The following is a 24959-nucleotide window of genomic DNA, read 5'->3' on the forward strand; positions in this document are numbered from 1 at the left end:
CTTTTCGTGGATATCCTGAGGAAATCCATAGCTGCTCCGTCAGGTAGAAAAAATACGATAAATACGAAAAATAAGATGGAGCACCCTCGACCGTAGACGATCCCGGCAAACAAAAAATCTCACACAAATGGTGGGACATAGAATGCGAAGAGGTCATTCGGAAGAGAAAAGCAGCCTTCACTGCTTGAAAAAGGACCAAGAGCAGTCACGATTGGAACGAATATAAGAGGTCTACAGCAGTTGTTAAACGCACACTTAAATCTAAAAAGAGAGCCAGTTTTGAAAAGTTCTGTGCTGGTATAAACCGTTTTACAAGCTTGGGATACGTGTAAAAAACCATGCGTATCTTAAAAAATGCCAGGAAGAACTTGGAGTGGCACCCTTGGCCGACGAAAAATAGAGAAGATGTAATAAGAACATCCATAGATAACCTGGCTCTTCTTTTCGTGGGTACAGAGCCCGTGATGGATAGCGATCTCGGAGACTTTGACGGAGAATTGGATGCTCCTTAATTTTGTTCGTGCGGAGTTAGATAGAGCCATTGGTATGATCAGGAGAGACTCCTCCCCCGGCCTCGACGGCATGGAATACAGGATGATCAGACTTCTGCCTGACACCGCTAAGATTTGCCTCCTCGAGCTCTTCAACGTGGTATGGTTGACTGGATTGATACCGGAAGAATGGCTGGACTACCAGGTCATTTTTATTGATAAGGCGTCAAGAGAGGGTGCGTCCCATCTCTCTGTCATCGTGCATTGGTAAGCTCATGGAGAGAATGATTAATGAGAGACTCATTTGGTGGGCCGAAAGAGAAGAAAAGTTTAGCCAATCTCAAAACGGTTTTCGGAGAGGAAAATCCTGTGCGGACAACCTGACGAGGATAGTTTCGGACATTAGGGCATCTGTGTGTGCTGGAGGGTATACCTTGGCGGTTTTTCTCGACGTGTCATCCGCATACGATTGCGTCGATTACCGTATCATGATGGATAAGATAATGGCGCAAGATTGCCCCGCCGGTATTGCCAGGTTCGTGAGTCGCTGGTTATACCGGCGAAAGGTTCGATTTGTCATTAATTCACGCGAATTTTTGAATAGATGAGTCTTTAGTGGGCTCCCGCAGGGCGCTGTTCTTAGTCCGATTTTGTACTCTTTACTCACTCAGGGCCTCTGTGCCGATTTTCCGGAGGGTGTAGAAGCTGTGGAATTTGCGGATGACATAGGCCTGTACGTAAGTGGCCCAAACCGAGACCGAAATAAACTACTTCTACAACAAGCAGTAAATATGGTGGCGGAGCGACTTCGTGGGATTGGTCTCGATCTCGAGCCAAGGAAGACGGTGCTGGTAGAGTTTTCCAGGAGTGGCTTTGTGGATAGAGAGACGAGCATCCGTGTGGGCGATTACGATATACCCAACAGTGGCGGGGCTAAATTTCTCGGTATCTGGCTGGACAACCGCCTGAAATTCGATTGACAGGTACAGGAAGTAAGAGAAAAGGTAAATCGTGCTAACTCCATTATAAAATATCTCTGTAAGGTGACCAAGGGCATGGAAGTTAACACGGCGCATATGTTGTACAAGAGCTTAGTCAGGTCAATTACTGACTACGGTAATTTTGTATACTTCCCTAGAGATGCTTCTCTGCAGGAAAAACTGGAAAGGGCCCAATATCTCGACATCCGCACTGCTCTGGGATATAGAAACAGTACACCAAATAACGTGATTATCGCTGAGGCGAAGGTAAGGCTCCTGAGAGACCGGGCAGCTATGCTGGGCAGAAATTTTATACATAAAGCTATAGCATATAACAAGAATGGACTCTGTGGTAAACTGCAACGGTTGTTTGATTGCGAGAGTTACTTCCGTTTTCGACAACCGATGTATAGGTTCTCTCTTCTGTCGGACCTCTGGAAGAAAACACGCCCTTTAATGGCGAGTATTGAAACTCCTGAAAAGTTCGAGATATTTCGGGGCACCTTTGGCTCGCACACTTTTGTACCTAGAGTAAATTTCTCTGTCGGCCGCGAGAGAAGGAGCACTAGATTTTCCGATCGAGAATTAATCCGAAGAATTATAGATGAGTATGGTCTGTCTGGGAACCCGGAGATTGTCTTTACGGATGGTTCTTATAACGAAAACGCAAGATCCACGGGTGCCAGTGTAGTCATATGCGATCAAGATACCGCGTACAGAATTAGCATGCCATATTTATGCTCCTCATATACTGCGGAGGCTCTTGCCGTAAAGTCGGCTTTCCAACTGATGAAACTCCAGAGTGGGGAGAGACATTATTATAGAGGCAGAGACATTATTATTTTGTCTGATTGCAAGTCTGTTTTTCAGGCCATTCATAATAACCATTTAAACGTTCATAAGAACAAATACATCACAAAGGCCAGGATTCTGATCTACGATTTGGAGACCCTATATGACAAGAATGTTGTACAACATGGGCGTGGATTCCCGCCCATGTTGGAATCAGGGGAAATGAAATGGCCGACATACTGGCCAAGGAAGCGGCGAATGAAGAGGCTGACCCCTCCATTGCGGTCCCGGTGGGGGATCTTATAGCCGGAGTTAGGAGGGAGACGTAGGACGCCACGCAGTCATTGATCGTCCACGATTCTGCGCACAAGGGTACCTTCTATTTCGAAACATTTTATGATTGTTGGTCGGTGAGACCTTGGTTCCGAGAGGTTAACGCGAGCAGATATTTTGTTACTTTGATCAATAGACTTAGATCTAACCACTACAATCTGGGAGCTTCTTTGAAGAGAAGAGGTTACCTGGATAGCGTAAGATGCGATTGCGGTTATGAGAGTGAAGATTTACAACACATAATTACCAGATGCCATAAATATGATGAGCAACGAATTAATATGGATATAGAATTAAGAGCTAAGGGATATTTGGAGGAGATTGACATCTGCCATCTCCTCAGGACAAAGAAATGGGATGTTCTGCATATTATTTACTCGTTTTTGAGGCAAATTGATAAAGTCATTTAACTAGAAACTTACGATATATATTTCGGGCCTAGTTCTAATGTGCTAATAACCTTCTGGGTTAAAAAAGCACCATAATAGTCCTCAACCAAGGACGCTTGAAAAATTCCCCCTCATCAAATTAACTAATATTGATAAATATAAGCTCAGACTATCGCGTCAACACATTTTTAGTATAAAAATAATTTTCCAAATTGTTGTTTTTTTTATATCAATATATGTACGTGTGCGTTCAGCGCACTGTCAGTCAGTTATAACCTAGAAATAGTGACGATCGCGACCGTCGCCGCGTGATAGATAGTGAAATGTATATTGACGGCAGGGGGCTGATACCGAGGAGATTAAGGAGCCTGTTCACACGAGGCATTTCTGCCGCGCGGTTGCCACGCGATTGCTGCCGCGCGTTAACGTTTGCACGAGCCGCGCGCTGTCGCGAGGCAAGGTGCGACAACGCGCGCATCCGCGCGTACGCGAAACGGCGTACGCGCGACGGCGAGTGTCCTATGAGTCTAAAATGCCGCAAAGCGTATCGCAGACGCTCGTCATCACGCGTACGCCGTTTTGCGTACGCATGTATGCGCACGTTGTCACGGCAGCGCGCGTCAATACCGCTTCGTGTAAACAAACTCTAAGAAAGAAGGTGTATCCAAAATCGCACACGTACGCGTATATGCTGTCTTGTAAAAGTTGCTAAAGTTAAAGAGAACAAAAAAGTGAACTGTATATATATGCACGTTTGACACACTCAGAGAAAAAATTTGTACCAGCAACTAGAATTTTTTGCGGTTAAAACGACTAGAAATTTGTGGATAAATAGCGCCTCAACTATGTATAATATAGTTGTAATAACAACAATAAATAAATTATTTAAACTACAAGAAAGTAGTGGCATTAATGAAAAATATATTGTGTATGCAAAAAGTATGTTGTAGTAACATGAATAATATCATTGTAGTTATATCAACATAATTTTTAGAGTTGTCTAATAAAGAATAATTTCTTATTTGTTAAACTAAAAGACTTAAAAGTAAACATTAAGTGAAAAATCACTACATGAAAAATAAGAATTTTAACGTAAAAAAGAATTTTATAATTAATATACCTAGGCGACTAGCGCCTGAAAATATCTGCTTTGGTCCCGTAGAGGGTCTCCTTATATACAGGTCGGTGTGGAATTTTGAACTCGAGAGAATGTACGAGCGATGCGACGCCTAGCGGCGTCGATGCAAACTGCCGACTTTACAGTTACCGCGCGGGCGAGTATTACTGGTGGCGTGAGCCGCCACATATATCATACAGATTTATAATCCAAAATTGATTAATATATATGTGGGTGAACACGCTCTGACTGGCGAACCTTAGAAGGATCGCTGGAAAAACCCTGCTGAGCGACCCTAGTTATAGGAATCGATGTTGAATTTTAAACACGCAAAAGTATACTGGCGATGCGCCGCGTAGCGGGCGCGAGCCGAACTCTCTCGCCGCGCGAGTCCGCGCTGCCGCCCGCACCGGCTTCTGGAAGTATGCTACACAAAAAAAAAATATTTGTCTAAACAATAAGTCAAGGAATTGTCTAAACTTGAAAAATGTTATTGTCATATCTTGTTTTATGGAGTCTATATAACTATAATAATTATAGTTGAGGCGCTATTTAACTATCAACTAATAGTTGACAAATATTGTTTCTGTGACTTTTTTTTTATAGTATTCAGTACTATTTAGTTCCTGTTACTTTGGAAAACTAGTTACAAGTAGTTAAACTGCAGAGTTGCCAAAAAAATAGTTGCCACAACTACTTCGATTTCTCTCAGTGCAGTGCACTATTTTTTCGAAAAATCTATTGTATTTATATGCACGTGTAACAGACATTATCGCGTAATAAAGATTTCTTCGAAATATGTTAATTATTTTTAATACATTATTATTTATTTAAAAATTAATAATTAGTGGATAAGGAATAATTAGACTCATTGTCAGGTAAATTACTTATTTCAAAAATTATTAATTGGTTTAATATAAATAATTTAATTATTGCAGTTAAACATGATTTAAAGAACATTATGTTAATATTATATATATGACTTGCGACGCTTTTTCCCTCGGTCTCGCTACCCGGAGGAGGGCAATCGTGGATTCACCGAAACGCAACGTTAGGTTGAGAGATAGCCAGGCAGCGTGGGCGGATGCCCGCAAATAACGGCCAAATAATCGCCAGATAATCGCAATGTGATGGGCGCCAGGTGCGACTATTCGCACCACCGAACGATATTTTAATTAACACAACTTCTTACGCGATACCTCAGGGCGTAGTTTTCTTTTGAGGGAATTTGTAGAAGAGGCGTGACGCAATTAACCACACATAAATAAAGAAAAGAGATATAATATATTTGAAAAGAAAAGAATGGATATACATTTGAAAAGAAAAGAATAAGATATAGCATATTTGAAATTAAGGAAAATATATTTTGGATCATACAAATAGCGCAGTTGGGATCAGAAAGTATATTGGATTTAAATCATACACGACCATCCGTGCGGCGAACCGCCCTTCACGCAAACGCAGTCCCAACGCAATAACGCAAAGATCACGCAAACGCAACACGCCCTATGGACGAGTACTTACAGTTAACACAAAATCGGCAACTGTTCACGCGACGCTACCCATACTCATACGCAATACCGACGAATCAACGAATACGCACACACAATACCGACGAATTAATTTACACCGCCTTTACTTGCCTTCGACGTACTCGGGCCAGCACGATTCCGTACAACGCAAGAATGGTGGGCGATCTCGCCGTGTCGGCCCCGCCGGCCGGCGATCGCCCTCGCTAATCACCAAATAATCAGGACTCGTATCGCGCCGATTCCGCGGTCCGCCACGCTAATCCCGAGCTCTTCTCGCGAACCCGGTGGTTCCGCGGCACCGCGCCAATCCCGACGACTCTCCCGTCCCGTCCAACGCAAGATTTACTTCTTCGAAGGCCCGAGACTCTACTCGACTACGAAGCCAAGTGCCCTTCAAAGTACATGGCTACTTGTGTCTCGCAGTTTTCCCAAATTTACTGCGCGACCGCCAGAATCCGCAACACGAGAGGCGCGATTGCGACTCTACAGTTTACGATTATCACACAACATTTAACGATTACGCCACGCGACTGTCGGCCGTGACGGTGTTCTCGGGGAAAGCCTAAATGGTCTCTACTCACGCGAAGATTCGCTTTTGGCGGGGCCTCCGCGCTGCTTTCGATCCAGCTTCCCCGACACAAGAAAGCACAAGATAGCAAGGGGCGCTCAGTCTGCCGTAATGCACAAGGTAACAGGTATGTACCAAAATTTGGGTGTCGACACCAAAAGTTGGATGTCGACACCGAAACTTTGGGTGTCGACACTCGGGTTTCAGTGTTGACACCCAATTATAAAACAAAAGATAAAAATTATAAAATGCAAGGTTAAAACTTTAACTTATTATGAGGCCACATTATACATATATCTAACTTTGAATTATATATATAATATATATATATATATATATATATATATATATATGTTACAGTCAAAGCCCGAAACGCAGGCATTCCTAGGATTGACTAGTCAATCCTGGGGAACGACCAAGCGTCTTAGTCAAAGCCCGAAATAAGTTTTGCGTTTCGGCTTTTGACTAGTCAATCCTAGGAATAACTAATACGGCTAGTCAAAGTTAGAAGCTAAAGAAAAATTACTTCGGACTTTGACTAGTCAATCCTAGGTGTGGCTTAATTCGGACTGTGTGACTGTTAACAAATAAAATCAAGATTTTTTTACTAAATTAAGTTCTTATTGTTATTAATGCCCCGCGACGCGAGATATTAAACGTTAAAGTTGACAGGTATCAGGTTATGAAGAAGCTAAAGAAAAATTACTTCGGACTTTGACTAGTCAATCCTAGGTGTGGCTTAATTCGGACTGTGTGACTGTTAACAAATAAAATCAAGATTTTTTTTACTAAATTAAGTTCTTATTGTTATTAATGCCCCGCGACGCGAGATATTAAACGTTAAAGTTGACAGGTATCAGGTTATGATTCCTGTTATACCGACGAGCTGTAGCGACTACGGCGACTACGAACATGCCCTGTGGCCACATGCGCATGCTCAGTGGCCGCACGCGCATGCAAAACTGCGCCAATTTTAAATGAATCAATCGTGCAGAATAACCAAGCATCTCGATTCAAGCAGTTAGGTCTCACGCTGGGAGTTTCATTAGTTTAATTATGCGTGGGAAGCACACACACACACACACACACGGGGGGTGCGAGGGGGGACCTTCGGCCCCCCCTCCCCCGCACCCGCCCCGTCGGTAGGCAGCGTGGACCTCACTTTACAACATAAAGTACATGCTAAGTTGTAAAGCAAAATTATAAAGCACATGCATGGAGGGGTGCAAGGGGGCTTACATGTGTGAGCGCACGTGAACAGAAAGGCTTTTCTCCCCTGCACCCTCCCCCATGCATGTACTTTATAATTTCGTTTTACAACTTAGCATGTACTTTATGTTGTAAAGCAAGGTCCACGCTGCCTACCGACGGGGTGGGTGCGGGGGAGGGGGGGCCGAAGGCCTCCCCCTCGCACCCCCCCGTGTGTGTGTGTGTGCTTCCCACGCATAATTAAACTAATAAAACTCCCAGCGTGAGACCTAACTGCTTGAATCGAGATGCTTGGGTTATTCTGCACGATTTATTCATTTAAAATTTGCGCAGTTTTGCATGCGCGTGCGGCCACTGAACATGCGTATGTGGCCACAGGGCATGTTCGTAGTCGCCAGTAGTCGCTACAGCTCGTCGGTATGACAGGAATCATAACCTGATTCCTGTCAACTTTAACGTTTAATATCTCGCGTCGCGGGGCATTAATAACAATAAGAACTTAATTTAGTAAAAAAAAACTTGATTTTATTTGTTAACAATCACACAGTCCAAATTAAGCCACACCTAGGATTGACTGGTCAAAGTCCGAAGTGATTTTTCTTTAGTTTCTAACTTTGACCAGCCGTATTAGTTATTTCTAGGATTGACTAGTCAAATGCCGAAGTGATTTTTTTTTAGTTTCTAACTTTAACCAGCCGTATTAGTTATTCCTAGGATTGACTAGTTAAAAGCCGAAACGCAAAACTTATTTCGGGCTTTGACCAAGACGCTTGGTCGTTCCCCAGGATTGACTAGTCAATCCTAGGAATGCCTGCGTTTCGGGCTTTGACTATAACATATATATTATATATACTTAATTATATATATCAAATTCATATACGAGCATGCCACCCTGCACGTTAAAATGGAAGAGGATTGGACTACAGGTAGAATCCCTATCAAGAGGGGTGTGAGACAGGGCGATACGATTTCACCAAAACTTTTCACCTTGGCGCTGGAGGATGTATTTGGGAGGCTAACATAGGATCAAAAAGGTATCAATATTGATGGAAAACGTTTAAACCATCTCCGTTTCGCGGATGACATTATCATATTTAGCAGCGATGCAAACGAGCTTGCAACAATAATACAAGAACTCAGGGAAGCTTCCCAAACAGTTGGCCTGAGAATGAACCTCCAGAAGACGAAAATCATGAGCCCTACCAATATACTAGTTAGCATCGATAACCACACTCTTGAGATGGTAGAAGAATACGTGTATCTAGGGCACAAGATCAAGCTAGGAAAAAATAACCAGACAGCTGAGATCACTAGAAGAATCGGCTTGGCGTGGACAGCGTTCGGCAGACTAAGCTACATCCTCCGAGAACCAAAAATCCCAATCAACCTCAAACGGAAAATGTATGATACGTGCATATTACCAGTTGCGACATATGGACTCGAAACAATCACTCTCACAGCGAACAGCGCAAGCCGACTAAGAATCTGTCAGAGGGCAATGGAGCGAGCAATGCTGAAAATCAGCCTGAGGGATAAAATCCGAAACGAAGAGATAAGGAAAAGAACAGGAGTTGCCGACGTGGTTGAACGAGCAAGTAGACAAAAGTGGCAATGGGCGGGACATGTTGCGAGAAGCAACACCAAATGGACCAAGGTCCTGATGCAATGGAGACCAAGAGAGTCCAAAAGAGGCATTGGCCAACCACAAACGAGATGGCGAGATGACATCCAACGCCACGCAGGAAAGAGGTGGATGCAGACAGCACAGGAGAGAAAGACATGGAAGGAAATGGAAGAGGCCTATGTCCAGGAGTGGATGAAAACAGGCTAGAGAAGAAGAAGAAGAAGAATTATATATATGAATTATATATATATGTAGGTCCAGAGACAGTTTCCAGAACATCACTTAAAAATATTTTTAAAATATTTTTTACACTGTTTTTTATCTCTTATTTAAATGAAACAAATGTATTCTTATTCGTTTCAAAGAAAAACCTAATTTGGCAGTTTCTAGGACAATCACAGATGATGTAGATTCAGGGACAGCATATGTTTCCAGGCCATTCGATTATAACGGCAGGTTCCAGGACATTTTTCAATACATATCTAATGGTGGTTTCCAGTACATAAACTACTTTATTGAATATTTGTATATATATAGGATTAATAATATTATAAATGTATTAATAATACTATATATATTCAATAAGGTGGTTTATTTACTGGAAACCATTATTAGATATGGATAGAAAAATATCCCGGGACCTGTCGTTATAATCGAATGTTCTGGAAACATATGCTGTCTCTGAATCTACCAATCTGTAATTGTCCTGGAATCTGCCAAATTAGGTTTTTATTTCGGAACAAATAAGAATACATTTGCTTTATTTAAATAAGAGATAGAAAACAGTAAAAAAGATATTTTAAAAATATTTTCAATATTTACTACGTATTATAGTAAATATTAATAATAATACTTGTAATATGAATAATAAATACAAATAACAATTACAGATAAATATTACATTATATAAAAATAATAATTTAAATAATATAATATAATTTAATTATTCTGTTTTGCTACTGCTTAACATCTATATTCATTTATATATGAATGCCCAGAAGTATGTTCCGAGACTGTTTACGTTTTCTAAAATGTACAGTCCTGGAATATACCCTCACATTTGTATAACAGATTAGAAAACTGTCTTGGAAACTGCCGTAAGACTTAAATTTTTTTCCAGGACAGTCCTGGAAAATGCCAAATGTCCTGGAATATAACGATATACCATATAAAAGTCCCGGAACATACCTCCGAGCCTACATATAATTATATATATTTATATGTTTTTATATAAAAAAAAATTTATCGAGTACTTAAGCCCCTTGCACAATCTTAGGCAACAGGCAATAGGAACAGGAAATAACCAAAAAATTGTTAATTACAACCTAAAAAATTCGAATACTATAATTAGTTGGCAACAAGCAATGACTTTTTAGACGTTCATTAGTAAGCCTAAACAAACATCTCTACCAAGTTTCAAAACGTTTGGAATTATTTCTGTCAAATTTTTCATTTTGACTGGGCTATTGGTCCTTATATAAATTGATAATCTTTGATACTATAATAATATAAGTATCGCAAAACTATACTTATTAATAACCACAGTTTATTTTATTTATAAAAATGTATAGAGACTGTCTTGAGGAAATAAATCAAATGATAAAAAGGCAATTGGAGCACGTTTTAATTGCTGTACACAATAAGTTTAGGATTCTTAACTAATATACGTGAGAGACTACGCATATCAGCTAAGAACTGTAAACTCATTTTATTGTATAAACTTTGATTTACGTATGTAATTTGCGTTAAATTTTATGTTGTTATATTGAGAATGATCCAAAAACAGAGTCAAAATGTCTATACTTAATGTGCAGGTTCTAATTTTTTTTTCATGATTTGATTAATTTCTTAACTTTTTTGTACAAATTTTTTGTGCCATTTTTTTTACTTTTATAAATTTTACCAATGAGTACTGTCAGTCTCTTGACCTAGTATAGATAAGTATGTGATGCTTAGGTAGTTTTAACATACGACTGCTTGTATAGGATATTCTACGTATAGGAAAGTTGCTGAAACTAATTAGCTCTTATTTTATGATGCATACAAGTATCAAAAAAAATAAAATTGCGTTTAATAGAAGACATTTGAATATAGGTATAATACAACATTTTTACTTAATTTTATTTGATTTTATAAATCTTAGCAAAATTAGACATTTTAATAATATATGTTTTTGAAGTGTGCATTGTTATTATTTGAACAAAAATTAATTCTTAAAAGTAATTAATAGTAAAATAAATAATTATTATGTCACACGTGCATGGAAAGTGGCCTATTACGCACGCGACGCGTGCGTGATAGACCACTTTCCACGCACTTGCAACATAAAATAGGGTATGCAACTCGTGCGTGAAGTTGAAAATTCCCGGATGCGGTGACCGCACTCGCCTTCGGCTCGTGCGTCAACTCCGCACCCGTGAATTTTCATCTTCCAGCACTTGTTGCACAAATAACTATTTACATAAAGTTTTTTACAGTTTTCGTAAAAGATTTGATTTTTGTTCAAATAGTAAAAATGAATGATAATAACTAAAAATAAAAATAGGTAAATAAAGGAAAAAATAAGAACATAATAAAGAATAATTGTAGTTCTGCAAAATAATTCTGCTGCTTTATTGCATTATACAAACGCATAAATATTTTCAAATATAAATAATACATGAAACATAAAACGTCCCAAATAGTAAAAGCATACAAAAAAACTTTAGAAGACAATTTAGAAAAAGAAATTTAATGAAATGCAATTTTGCAACTTGTTGCCTTACAAAATAAAAGCATGAATTGTCCAAAGTTATTGTTTCAGCTTATTGTTAGTAAAAGTCAATATTATAACTAGACATCAGATTTTTTTTATATGCAGATTGGTGGAAAAAAGCAATTAATAACAATAAATGAAATTGTGTTATTTATAATGGTGTCTAGGTGTAATACACCTAGACACCAAAAACTATGAAGCGCACTATGTGGACTTCGTCATCAGCAACCTGGGATACGTGGACATCGAAATCAAGGTATTAATACACGTAGACACCGAAAATTACGGAGCGCATTATGTGGACCTCGTCATCGGCAACCTGGAACACGTAGACATCGAATTCAACATATTATTACACCTGGACACCGAAAACTATGAAGCGCACTATCTGGACCTCGTCATCGGCAACCTGGGATACCTCCTAGACATCGAATTCAAGCTTGATTCATAAGAATCGATTTAAAAATTCCTTAGCGGCACTTTCTGCCAAGCGTAGAGAACCTTTTTTTCCGGTAGCGGTGGTAACACGATGTAAGGATACGAAATCTCCAGATAAACATGAAGCAATTCAAATTCAGTATATCGCCGGCATGATTACGGTGTTACTGCCGTTTCGCGTACGCGCGTATGCGCACGTTGTCGCACCTTGCCTCGCGACAGCGTGCGGCTCGTACAAACGTTAATGCGCGGCCGCAATCGCACGGCAGAAACGCCTCATGTGAACAGGCTCCTTGATCTCCTCAGTATCAGCTCCCTGCCGTCAATATATATACCTAATTTACCTAAATAGAAATCTTCCTCCTGACCGATAAGTCTATCGACCTAATTTACCTAATACTAGATCGATCGAAATACGTGCGCGATATCGAAACTGGCGATACCTGCGCCACCAGTGTCGAAAAAGTGAAAGTGACATTCTCTGATATATATATATATATATGTCATATATTATAAGAGCGTCGACGTAGACGACGTATCTTAATAAAAAATTTTTACATTTGGAATTTGCGTCGCAATATCTCTGCTCGTAGGGCACGTAGCGGAATATTATAAGAGAATCCCCCTCCCTAATTCGACCCCAAGCTATCGATCAAGCCTACTTAGAACTTGATCCGTTCACTCGTTATCGAGATCTCAACATCTCGAGTACTCGCAATTCGTCGCGTCGCGTAAAAGAGTCACGGTGCGGTCTCGCTTCGCGTATACTTGGCGCGAGAAACTGCCGTGTCTCTTGATATCCAACATATTCATACTGCAACATATGTTAAGTATAAATATGTTGGATATTATAAATAATAGGTACTAATCTTAGTTAATAATTGCTTTTTTCTACCAATCCGCATATAAAAAATTTGATGTCTAATTATATAACTTTTAAACATGCTTGCTGCCTTAAAATAAAAATCATGACATGTATATTTGATTTTTTTTACTCAAATTTATTTCATAAAAAAATATATTAAGTGACTTCGAGAGAAAACTCTGCGACTAAAAAAATTGAAATTTAAGCGATATCTCAAAAATAAATAAAAATAAACGAAGTAATCTTATTTAAACACGAATCTACCTGACCTCACTTGCGCGTTGCAAATTAAATGATTTCTAAATCACGAATGATTACTAAAAATAAAATATCTATAGGGAAATATTCTCTCCCTCTCACGTGGAATCTATATAGAAAAGTTTTATTACGAATGATGATGAGGTCACTACAAAATAAATCTGTGACTGTTTTACGGTACAGTGTGTGCATTTATGCACATTGATGTATTTAAAAAAATTAATTCTTTTAGATACATCAATGTGCACAAATGCATTTAATCTTTCTGTGTGTATGTATACATATATTTTTCCAACTTATTTAACTGCGAACCGATTTTTTGTCGGACTTGAAACACAGCTATTGTTGGAACATTAAAATCCTTCCCTCTCTGGAAATAAATCGACTTGATTTAATTACATAAATTAATTTATTTATTTAAAAATAATAATAATTTATTTAACGGAATGTGACGGAAAATAAGAAAGAAAAGTAGACACACAAAAAGAAAGGTAAGATTGTACTAATAGATTATCTTTTATTGAATAAAGAGAGAAAAACTTGCACGTTGCTTCTTTATCATTTTTTTTGTTTATATATAACTCAAAAACTGATCAACTAAATCTTAAAGAATTATATATGAAATAGGGGCAGAAAGACTGTGGAAAACCTATATCTCAATATTTGCAGAAGTTAAAGCAACCACAGACATTTCTAAAAAAAATTTAAAAATTTTTTTAAAAATAACCCCTTTACACCAATCGTCGCCAAATTCAATACCAACCTTCCTTAAATAATACTCTATCGATTTAAAAAAATTCAGTCCTATATCTCAATATTTGCAGAAGTTATAACAACTACAGACATTTCTAAAAAAATTCAAAATTTTTTTAAAAAAGAACCTCTTTACCGATCAACCTACTTTTAATGATACTCTATCTATAAAAAAAAAATTAAGCTTGATATCTCAAAATTTGCGGAAATTAGAGCAATTACGTAAATTTTTTTAAACAAAAATTAATAACCCCTCTATTATTAGCAATTTTTATTAATTCTATTATATTCTTCAATTTTTTCTACCCTTATTTCATATATAATTCTTTAAAATTTAGTTAATCAGTTCTTGAGTTATAGAAATTTCAGTAAACTTAGCTGTTTTTTTTTACAAAAATCGGTAACCTTTTTTTTATTAATTCTATTATATTTTTCAGTCTTTTTTACCCCTGCTTCATATATAATTGTTTAAAATTTCGTTAATCAGTTCTTCAGTTATAAAAATTTCAGTAAACTTGGTTGCTTTTTTTAACAGAAATCGGTAACCAGAAATCGGTAACCCTTTTATTATTAACAATTTTTATTAATTGTATTATATTCTTCAATCTTTTCTACCCCTATTTCATATATAATTCGTTAAGATTTGGTTGATTAGTTCTAGAGTTATAGAAATTTCGGTAAATTTGGCACATACATACACGCATACATACAGACATTTTTTTTAATGCAATATTTCGACGTTTTAAAACACTCTAAACATATTAATATCAAAAACTCAAAAAACAATCTTTTCTTTGGTTTCTTCTACCCCTACTTTATATATATATATAATTCTTTTAAATTTTGTTGATTAGAACCAACTTTATACACAATCAAAAGTTCATATACGAATTTACGAAAACAAGTTTCCTCTATGAGGAAGCAAAATTAGAGCCTGGCACAGTAAATAATGCACAATATATTATATTAATAATTATACAAATTAAGTATAGACATTTTGACTCTATTTTTGCCCTGGCGGAAAAAATTTCTATGAATAACTACAAAATTTAACTAGAAATAGAAACAAATAACAAAAAATAGAAATAGAAATAGAAATAGAAATAGAAATAGAAATTTGTACATTTTTGTTGAAATATTTAATTTTTTGTAGAAATAGTTATTTTTTTGTAGAAATATCTACTAAATAGTACCACAAATTACAATGTTTTCAAATCAAGAAATTATTGCAAGTAGTATTTTATGAAAAACTACAATTTTATAAAAAATAGTACAAAGATCTACAAGTTTTAAAAATTTAAGAAAAAACAAAATCTTAAAAAATTAAAACATCTGCTTACTTTTAGAATACTACAATTATTTATAAATAACTATAGAAATCTACTACATACGTATCGTAAAACTATGCAACTTACAATTAGAATCTAATTCTGTTTTTAGTTTCTCATAAAATACTACAACTGCGTACAAATACTAACAAATACCGATTTGTTTGTACAGCTCAAAAATTTATTACAATTATGGCTAATTAAAATTTGTAATTTTTAGTTAAATGTTACAAATTTTTACACAAATCTTCCAAAATTTATCTATTATTAATAACTTCTTAATTCGCAGAAGTCAAAATACTTATGTTTTTATTTTCGTATAGTTTGTTGTAAAGTCCAATAGAAAAATACATAAATGTACAATTTTTTACCTATATAAATTTCTGATTCGTGAATGATTGTAATTTTGCATACAATACTACAAGGCTCTACAGAAAACGACACAATCCTTAAGCCTTTTACAACTCGTGAATTCATGAAAATCTACATAAATTTGCTTTTTTTAGATGTTTATAAGATACTACAATTTTACATGGAAATTAATAGATCTTCAACCAAACCTTCAACCTTTCCATGTGTTACGTCAGGACCCCGGAATTTAGGTACATTGGTTCGACGGATAGCGAAGGAAAGGGTATCCGAGGGAGGGGGTAAAGGAAGACGTAACGAGATCTCTATGGTATCTCGGGTTCACGCTGAAAGGGCGCGTGCCTCGAGTCGAATGCACCTTTCGGAAAACTCTAGTCGTGGGTCAACGTCCAGAAGGGACGCTATTACGCCTACTGAGAGTTTTCGTGCACTCGCGGTCCTGTTTTCGGTCAAGGATAATATCCCTATTACCGGGGATCGGACCTTGTGCGATTTAGAGAGGTAGTGAGGGGCGAGGTTTTATTTATAAATGAGTAAACATTGAGTTTATTTTAATCAAATAATTACAACATTTATTGTAAAGGAATAGAACAAATATTATTACAAATTAAAGAATCATTATTGTAATATACGTTGTATATAATAATTCGTGGAAGTGTGGTGTGTGGGCGTGTGTGTTGACATTTGTCCTGGTACAAATTCGGAAGATCGGGGAGGATTTTTATAAAGATAGATACTCTGCTCGTCAACGATACATTTGGTGAGTAGATTGGGAAGAATAAGTGCTGACTATGTATGTGAGTAAAAACGAGGGTTCAAATTTGGTAACATAGTTATTGGAATAAAATATTTAAATTTATAAATTTATGATTACGTAAAAGGCTATGATTACGATACGATGATTGGTTAACGGATAGTTATAAATTTATACATTCATATACTATTTCTATAGTAGGGGATGGGGAACGCGGGGAGGATTCCTCGAGTACTTCGATACTCGAGTCGGAAAAGGAGGGAGAGGGTGATCTGTCACGATAAAGGGTGGTGGAACTAGAGGGGGAAGGAATTCCGTCGAAAGGAACAGGGGAGAAGTTGCAGGGTGATCTCTCCCGGAACTCCGCGAGTTCCTCGGAAGGAACTGGAGAGTAGGAAGGTTCAAAAAGGGGGGAAGATTCTGGGGTATCGGGGAACACCCGATACGCAAGGGAACAACGGGCAGATGAGGGAGATCGGGAAGAGGGAGAATCGGGGATAGCGAGTTCGATATGCGGAGACTGTTCGCGTCTTAGAAATGAGGCTAAGAGCTGTTGCTCCACTATGCGGGCGCGCCTGTTCCGAAATAGCCGATTTCGGATAGTTATCCCCAAAAACTTGCGGCGGTGAATTTTTGACTTCACTAAAATTATTTTGTGATTTTGATTTCGAAAAAAGAGGGAGATTTAAAGACGATTTTATACTTATATATAAATATATATACGTGTTCTCAAGTATGGTATTCACACATATATATATGTATACTGTAGGGATGTATATAGATAACCGAGAGGGTATCTCGGACTTACTGTTGACGGTTGTGATTGGGGAATCTCTGAGGTGACTGGGCCGGATTCTTCCGGAGGTAGGTTCGGCTCGGTTCTGTGATGTGTCTTGACGCGCACAGAATCGACTCGCGACCCGACAGAAATCTAGTTTCACTTGAGGAATACAGCTGGATGATAGTTGACAAGTACGGCTGGTAAATATAATTTTAAGACGTCTCGGACTGGATCAGAAGTGCCTCCAACTGCACAAAGTCGCGATTTTTATAGGAAGGTTCGAAGGATGGAAGGGGTGGATTTCGTGTGGGATGTGTCTGGTTTTCGTTTAAAGGATTTCTGGTTGGCGGGATGTTTTCTAATTGTTATTTAAGGAAATTCTTATTGGGCGAGATGTTTCTTGCCCAAGAGGTAGATTTGAGTTTACGCCTATCCTAAAAAGCTAGAGACGGTTATCGATTTTTCTAGTTTTCCATTGGTAACCCCCCTCTTAAGGCCCCACTGTCTTATTGGGGGTGTAACCCATCGGTTCTTTTCAGTGACGCATTTGTTTTTCGGCTATCGCCGATTTCTCTTTTATTAGGGTTCCTTACTTATCTCGCGACCCCGTTTCTATGCTGACAGACGATCCATACTTCTCAATTTTAAGTGTAGTTTTTATTGCAAACAGAAACTTCCGCCACGTCCTCTTAAGATTTCTAAAAGCACGTATTAGGTTTCGTTTCTGTTTGTCGGAACATAGCACGGCCAGTTTTGAGTGAGTCGCGAGATGTAATACAGATCCCCATCATCCCTCGTCTGAAGTTAAGGCTCCTTTCTGCGCGTCGTGTCGCCGGATTTATAGTTATGGGCCTTACGAGGTTGACGAGAATCTGGTCACCATATCCCCCGTCTGTTAGTAATTTATTATCTGAGAGGGTGCTTTTAGTTGCCCAAGCAAATGGGTAGTTTGATCATAAAAAAAAGAAATGCGAGGAGATCTAACCTCACCCCGATCGATAACCGTCCGTACTTGGCTTGTTTATTCTAATCTTAGGGCTATCTTAGCCGCATAAGAATTCCCGCGAAAAAGGGATATCGTAGAGTCCGCTGGACGTAACACATGGAAAGTAAAAATTAATATGTCAATTAAAAAAATTAAGTATTTTATGCAAAATTAGAAAAAAAAGAAAACTTAAAATAACATATAAGCAATGAGAAGTGCCATTTTCGGTCGAAGCAGATCTTGATGCTTAATAATATTTCACAATATCAATTATTATTAAATACATGTTTCAGTTTTTTAAATTGGCACTGCGTGCCAATATGGACTTTGTCGGACTTAAAACGCAATTGTGTAAACTGAAACTAAAAATAATATATTTTATATTAATTTGATATTGTCAAGTAAAATAATATGTTATTAGAAGAATATTTATAATAGTTATACAAATTTATATGAATAGATCCACTATAAAGTATATATTCATATATAATTATCTTTAACCTTATAAATATATATTTTTACATGATCACACATGATAATATACTAGTATATAAAACCATATATGTTCGAGAGCACGCGGTAGCGCGAGAAAGCGCGAGGTAGAAGACGACCACAAAAAAAGGGGACAAGCACAGAATTGAAAAATAAACTAAATATATTCAAAAATGTATAAAGTACAGTTATTTACAGTCTTTTCCCTTTAGCCAAGGAAGCCGTGAAGCGCGCACAGAGGCTACGACAAGCAAGGCGGCGAAAGCGTGTTCGAAACGCGGAATAACGAAAGGCGGTATGCAAAGCGGCGTACGAAAAGCGGTTTTACTGAGATCGGCAAGCGAAATCGGTTCCGCGGCGCAGCGGCGGTCCTTTATCGTCTCGGAGACGAGCCTCCCTCCAAGCTAATTGCCGATGATTTCAGGGAGGTGATTGGCCACCGACGGCCTACGTCACCGTGCATACGTCACAGTGCCAAGTGACGATTCGAACCGGTCGTTACATATTTTCGAATGCGTTGTTTATAGCATGGATCTTTCCTTTGTGTGAGCGCAGATGAGTCGTTTGGAATGTCGAACAAAGCTTGACCTTATTATTGAAAACAATGTTAAAGTTAGAAAGCTAATCACGAAAGATCCATGCTATACTGAATATTACCGAATTCTTTAGCGACATTTGACGCGAACATTAGTCACTTTCATCTTATAAAATACGAGAACGAAACTTATTGCAAGCGTGCATGTGCTGACATGCAGCCGAACGCGACCCTGCCGCGATGCTACGTTTGCGATCTCAAACATCCCGCCCGCCTCGTCATGCCTGACGAAACAGGCCAGTATGGTCGATGGCTCGCCCGATGAGGCGCCCGACGTCGCGGTTGAAAATCGATATGCGATCGATTTACTCGCACGCGATTCTGGCACGTGGTGCAGGCGAGCTCCGGCGGCGTGGTGCGCCTGCGCAGTGTCACAACGCGCGTCGATCCCGAGCGAGACACATAAACAGTCGCGATATGCGTAACGCGAATTCGGTGATGTGCGAAACGCGAAGTGAAGTGAAGTGATGCGCGAAAGTAATTTCGTGTGTTGCACAAATCGTCGAGTCGAGTCGAAAAACAGAAGTAAGCGCTGGCGTGATTTAACTTGGGCAGAGGGCCGAAACGGACGAATGCGTGACGGAAATGTGAAGAATTGCAGGCTGAAGGCCGATGATACAATGAAGTGACAGCGAGTGTCGGTGAGCTCACGCATCCGTCGGCGGCGGCTGGTGTCGCGGCAGCGGCCTCGCGGCACTTACGACGGCCGTGGTGGATCGAGGCTCGCGCGAGCGACGGCGCGGCGGCGGGGCGCGTGGCGACCACGTGCATTATCGCCGGGCGCGAATTGGTGCGTACGGGGTGTCGCGAAAATGCGAATAAGTCCGCGAGTGAATTCCCGTGGTTGCGTGAGTGCGGTGGTTGGTGAAGCGGTGGTAGAAAGCCCGGAATAATTGCGTGTCGTTTACGCACACGACGAATGTAACCGGAAAATGAGCACGGTAAATTCGACAGTGAACGTCGACAAGTGCGAATTGACATGAAGTGGCACGCGATAAGTGACAAGTTATACCGCGAAGCAACGGACAGACATAAAGGCGAGAAAACGAACTGTGGTAAGCGCGAGAAACCGAACAGAACAATACGCGAGAGACCGAACAGAAATGTATGCGAGAAGCCGGACAGGAATGCAGCGGTGCAGCGAGGAGACTCGACGGAGGGTGTAAGGCTCCGTTCGATCCTCTTGACGGCGGAATGCGTGACGACTTTCCGCTTTGGCAGCTCGGCGTCGGAAATCTCGTCGCTCTCATCCGGCCACCAGGTTCGGCTCTCCGGTAGCCACCTTGGGCCCGTCCATCTCAAGGGATTGCCGATCAGCTCGCTGGGAGCGATCCCCCGAGAAGAGCAGTTGGCCGGGTTGTCTCGTCCGGGAATGTGCCGCCACTGGGCCTCGTGACGAGTACGCTGGATGAGAGACACCCGGTGGTTCATGAACGGCTTCCACCTGGATACGTGGTCCGTGGCCCAGTGAAGTGTCACGCTGGCTTCGGACCGGCGAAGTAGTGGAGCTGCGGACAAACTTAAAGGGTCGCGAGCGTGTCGCGTTAACGTGGAGAGCCAAGTGGTCGTGGACAGTTCAAGCGCGTGTTGCAGACGGTATTTCTGAGGGATCTCGACGAGACCGTCCTCAGAGTTCGTGGCCCACTTATGCAACGGGAGCCCGCCCGCCGTGTAGGGTTCGCGCACTTCGGTGTGCACGGCGGTCGCGTCGTCGACGGGCTTGCGGGGTGCGGCGAGGTTCCTCGGGTGCGAAGAGACCGGCTGTTGGACGACGTGCCGGCCTGCGGATGTGCGCTTGAGGGTGCGCACGGCGAGTCGCTCGCACTCTCCTTTCTCGGGAGTGAGCCTGGTGATCGTGCGCGGACGAAGGAGGTTCTCAGGAACTGCGGCCCCCTTGCGCGCTGGAAACCCGCCCGCCGTGCAGAGTTCGGTTTGCACGACGATCGCGTCGACGACTGGCTTGTGGGTTTCGGCGTGGTTTTTCGGCGGCGATGAGACCGGCCGTCGGACGGCGCACCGGCCAGCGGATGTGCGCTCATGGGCGCACACGGAGAGACGCTCGCACTCCCTTTTCTCGGGAGCGAGCCTGACGAACGCGGAGTGAGCTTGGAGTGAGCGGTGGTGACCAAGAAGAGAGGCCGCACCACAGCCCCCTGACAGAATCCATCCCAGGATGGTCTTCTGCGCGATCGGCGTTTGCGGTTTGCCTCGGCGGAGGCCATCTTCCAGGATGGTCGAGCACACCTCAGCGCCCAGGAGCAGCTCGACTGGGTCGTTAGCGGCGAAGAGCGGGTCGGCTAGCGGAAGCCCCTGGAGGTGAGGCCATGTGGTGCTGCACGTGATCGCGGAGCCCTGGTAAAGCGAGGGGCGCGGAAGCACGAAAGCAACGGCGGTGAGTGTGGCTCCGGTGGTCCTCGACGTGAGGCTCATTGACACCTTGCCCCGAGTGGATCCCGATTGTGAGCCACCAATGCCGAATATTGACACTCGGGTGCGCGATCGCGGTAGGTGCAGCCGTTGCACCAGGGACTCCGACACGATCGACACTTCGGAGCCTTGGTCGATGAGGGCTCGAACTTCGTGTGGCTTCCCGTGACGATCGGCAACGATCACGCGCGCGGTCGCGAGGAGGATCGCTTTGCGGTCGTCGGCCCTTCCGACGGCGGAAAGCGCGCTGACTTCAGCGGCGGGTGGCGGCTCAGAGCTGTACGCGTCGTGAAGCATTGTATGGTGACGCGAGTTGCACGTCATGCAGTTCCTGGTGGACTGACACTTTGCCACCAGATGATTGCCGAGACAATTAAAGCATAGCTTGTTTGTCTCGGCCACTGTCTTTCGCTCACTGGCCGGCTTGGCCTTGAAGTCGGGGCACCCCATGAGCGAGTGCTCCCCGTTGCAGAGCGGACACTGCGAAGGCTCGGAACGCCGCGCGAGGTAAGTTTTCGCGGACCGGGTTGGTTCACTCGCGGGTTTAGTGTTCTTCGGATTCGCGGCGTTTAACGTGAGAATCCGTTTGTTGATGAAGGTCATCAACGTAGCGTGAGTCGGCGGCTCGAAGGAGTCTCCCGAGGAGGACTCCCATTCCAGACGCGTTCGCGGGTCAAACAGTTCGACTACGAGGTGATTAAAAGGTCCATGCCGTGCGAGTCGATGGGCCTTCCGATGCTCTCCTGCGCATTGACGGCGGACGTGACGGCGTTCTGGACGCGGCTGAGTTCGTCGGCGGTAGCGGCTTTCATCTTCGCCACGGCGGTAAACGTGGCGAAGTTGGAGCGTATCAGCTCCTCTTATTTCGTAGTGTGTACAGAGAATATCCCAGGCGCGGTCGTAATTGTCGCCCGTAATAGTTAATGATTTTATCAAATTTTCAGCCGGCCCCTTGAGGCATGAACGCAGATAGTGCAGCCGTTCGACTTTCGAGATGGACGACTGCTCACCGATCACAGATTTAAAGAGATCACGGAAGGATGGCCAGTCCTCGTAGGAACCCGAGAATTCCCGTAATTGGATACGGGGCAGCGAAGTTCGTGACGCGCGGTCGCCCCCCTGCTCTGAAGCCGCGGGAGGCGTGGAAGCTGGCGCAGGCTGGAGCCGTTTCGCCTGATCGGACAAGACGCCACGCTGATGCACGTAAGCAATCTCGGCGTTGGTAAGCAAATCGGACTTGGCGTACTCACTCTCAGCGTAGAGGTCCTTGTAGCAGGCTCGAATTAAGTCGTGCTGACTCTCGAACTTTGCCCACAGGTCATCAAGGATGCGGATGCGGTGCTCAACGGTCGAGAGGGTGATGTTAGCCTGACCCATCTTCCTCAGGTTTTCGACGGCTCTGGAGATGCGTCCGAAGAGCTCGTGTTGGCCGCTCAGCATGGAGCTCTGGTCCAGACTCATGATCGTCTTCGTTGAGGAGGCACTCCCGAGTTCGCGGTTGCCGGAAATATCCGGCTCGAAGGACCAAAATGTTCGAGAGCACGCGGTAGCGCGAGAAAGCGCGAGGTAGAAGACGACCACAAAAAAAGGGGACAAGCACAGAATTGAAAAATAAACTAAATATATTCAAAAATGTATAAAGTACAGTTATTTACAGTCTTTTCCCTTTAGCCAAGGAAGCCGTGAAGCGCGCACAGAGGCTACGACAAGCAAGGCGGCGAAAGCGTGTTCGAAACGCGGAATAACGAAAGGCGGTATGCAAAGCGGCGTACGAAAAGCGGTTTTACTGAGATCGGCAAGCGAAATCGGTTCCGCGGCGCAGCGGCGGTCCTTTATTGTCTCGGAGACGAGCCTCCCTCCAAGCTAATTGCCGATGATTTCAGGGAGGTGATTGGCCACCGACGGCCTACGTCACCGTGCATACGTCACAGTGCCAAGTGACGATTCGAACCGGTCGTTACATATTTTCGAATGCGTTGTTTATAGCATGGATCTTTCCTTTGTGTGAGCGCAGATGAGTCGTTTGGAATGTCGAACAAAGCTTGACCTTATTATTGAAAACAATGTTAAAGTTAGAAAGCTAATCACGAAAGATCCATGCTATACTGAATATTACCGTCTGAATATTACCGAATTCTTTAGCGACATTTGACGCGAACATTAGTCACTTTCATCTTATAAAATACGAGAACGAAACTTATTGCAAGCGTGCATGTGCTGACATGCAGCCGAACGCGACCCTGCCGCGATGCTACGTTTGCGATCTCAAACAATATATGACTATATAAAGTTATAAAGTTAAAATATAAAGTTAAAATATAAAGTTATATTTTTAAAGAGATTTAGCCATATATAATATTGTTTAAGATTATATTTCCATTTCTTATATGACCATATATAATTATATATTTACTAATATGAACAAATAAGAGGTATTTTTTCCCGAGTATATAACCATATATGCTTATATATGGCCATATAATATTGTTTAACATTATATTTTCCATTTCTTATATGATCATATATAATCATGTATCTACTAATATAAACTAATATGAATAAATAAGAAATTTTTTTCCCGGGTTATGCGGTTTTAGACATGTGTGTATGTGGTGCTGGGTAAGATTTTTTTTATAGTGACTCGTTTTTTATTTTACAGATAAGTTAGAATAAAGAAGTTTTTTTTTCTTTTTGTAAGCACGCGGCGCGACGTTGGCCCAATAGGCCTATTTTGTAATAAGCCGGCACTGGTTTACTGGTTTCTGAAATTCAACCGACATTAAGAAAAAATTATATTCGTATATCCGATTCGAAACTTTATTACTCTTTTTAAATTGTTTCTTAAAAATTTTTGAAAAAATTATATATTTGCGCTGGTTATGACACATGTAGACTATATATAACACTTACATCAAATTAAGAAGTTATAGTCTACCATGTAAGACGGTTGGCTCACGATCCAGAGGTCCCGAGGTCTCGAGTTCGAATCCCATCAAGGTACCAGTGAGAAATGGTTGTTCGAGTCGACGTCGATTCGAGCTCGAAGGGATCGAGTAGTCATCGACGATCGATTTCAACTAAATTTCGATGTGTTTTCGATCAATTGTTTAGACATGAGGAAATA

The 24959-nt window shown here is 41.3% G+C and overlaps 1 protein-coding gene across 1 annotated transcript; it reads right to left on the reverse strand.

Annotated features, from left to right (window-relative positions):
* Positions 1-19591: 19591 nt before the first annotated feature.
* LOC139822308 (uncharacterized) lies at positions 19592-23296 on the reverse strand. The gene is made up of 2 exons (XM_071793920.1): positions 20460-23296; positions 19592-19769 (listed from the first exon to the last, which is right to left on the reverse strand). Exons 1-2 carry the CDS (start codon positions 23294-23296, stop codon positions 19592-19594), a joined length of 3015 nt encoding a protein of 1004 aa, XP_071650021.1.
* Positions 23297-24959: the final 1663 nt, after the last annotated feature.

The sequence above is a fragment of the Temnothorax longispinosus genome, chromosome 11 (assembly GCF_030848805.1).
Source record: "Temnothorax longispinosus isolate EJ_2023e chromosome 11, Tlon_JGU_v1, whole genome shotgun sequence".
Lineage (NCBI taxonomy): Eukaryota > Metazoa > Arthropoda > Insecta > Hymenoptera > Formicidae > Temnothorax > Temnothorax longispinosus.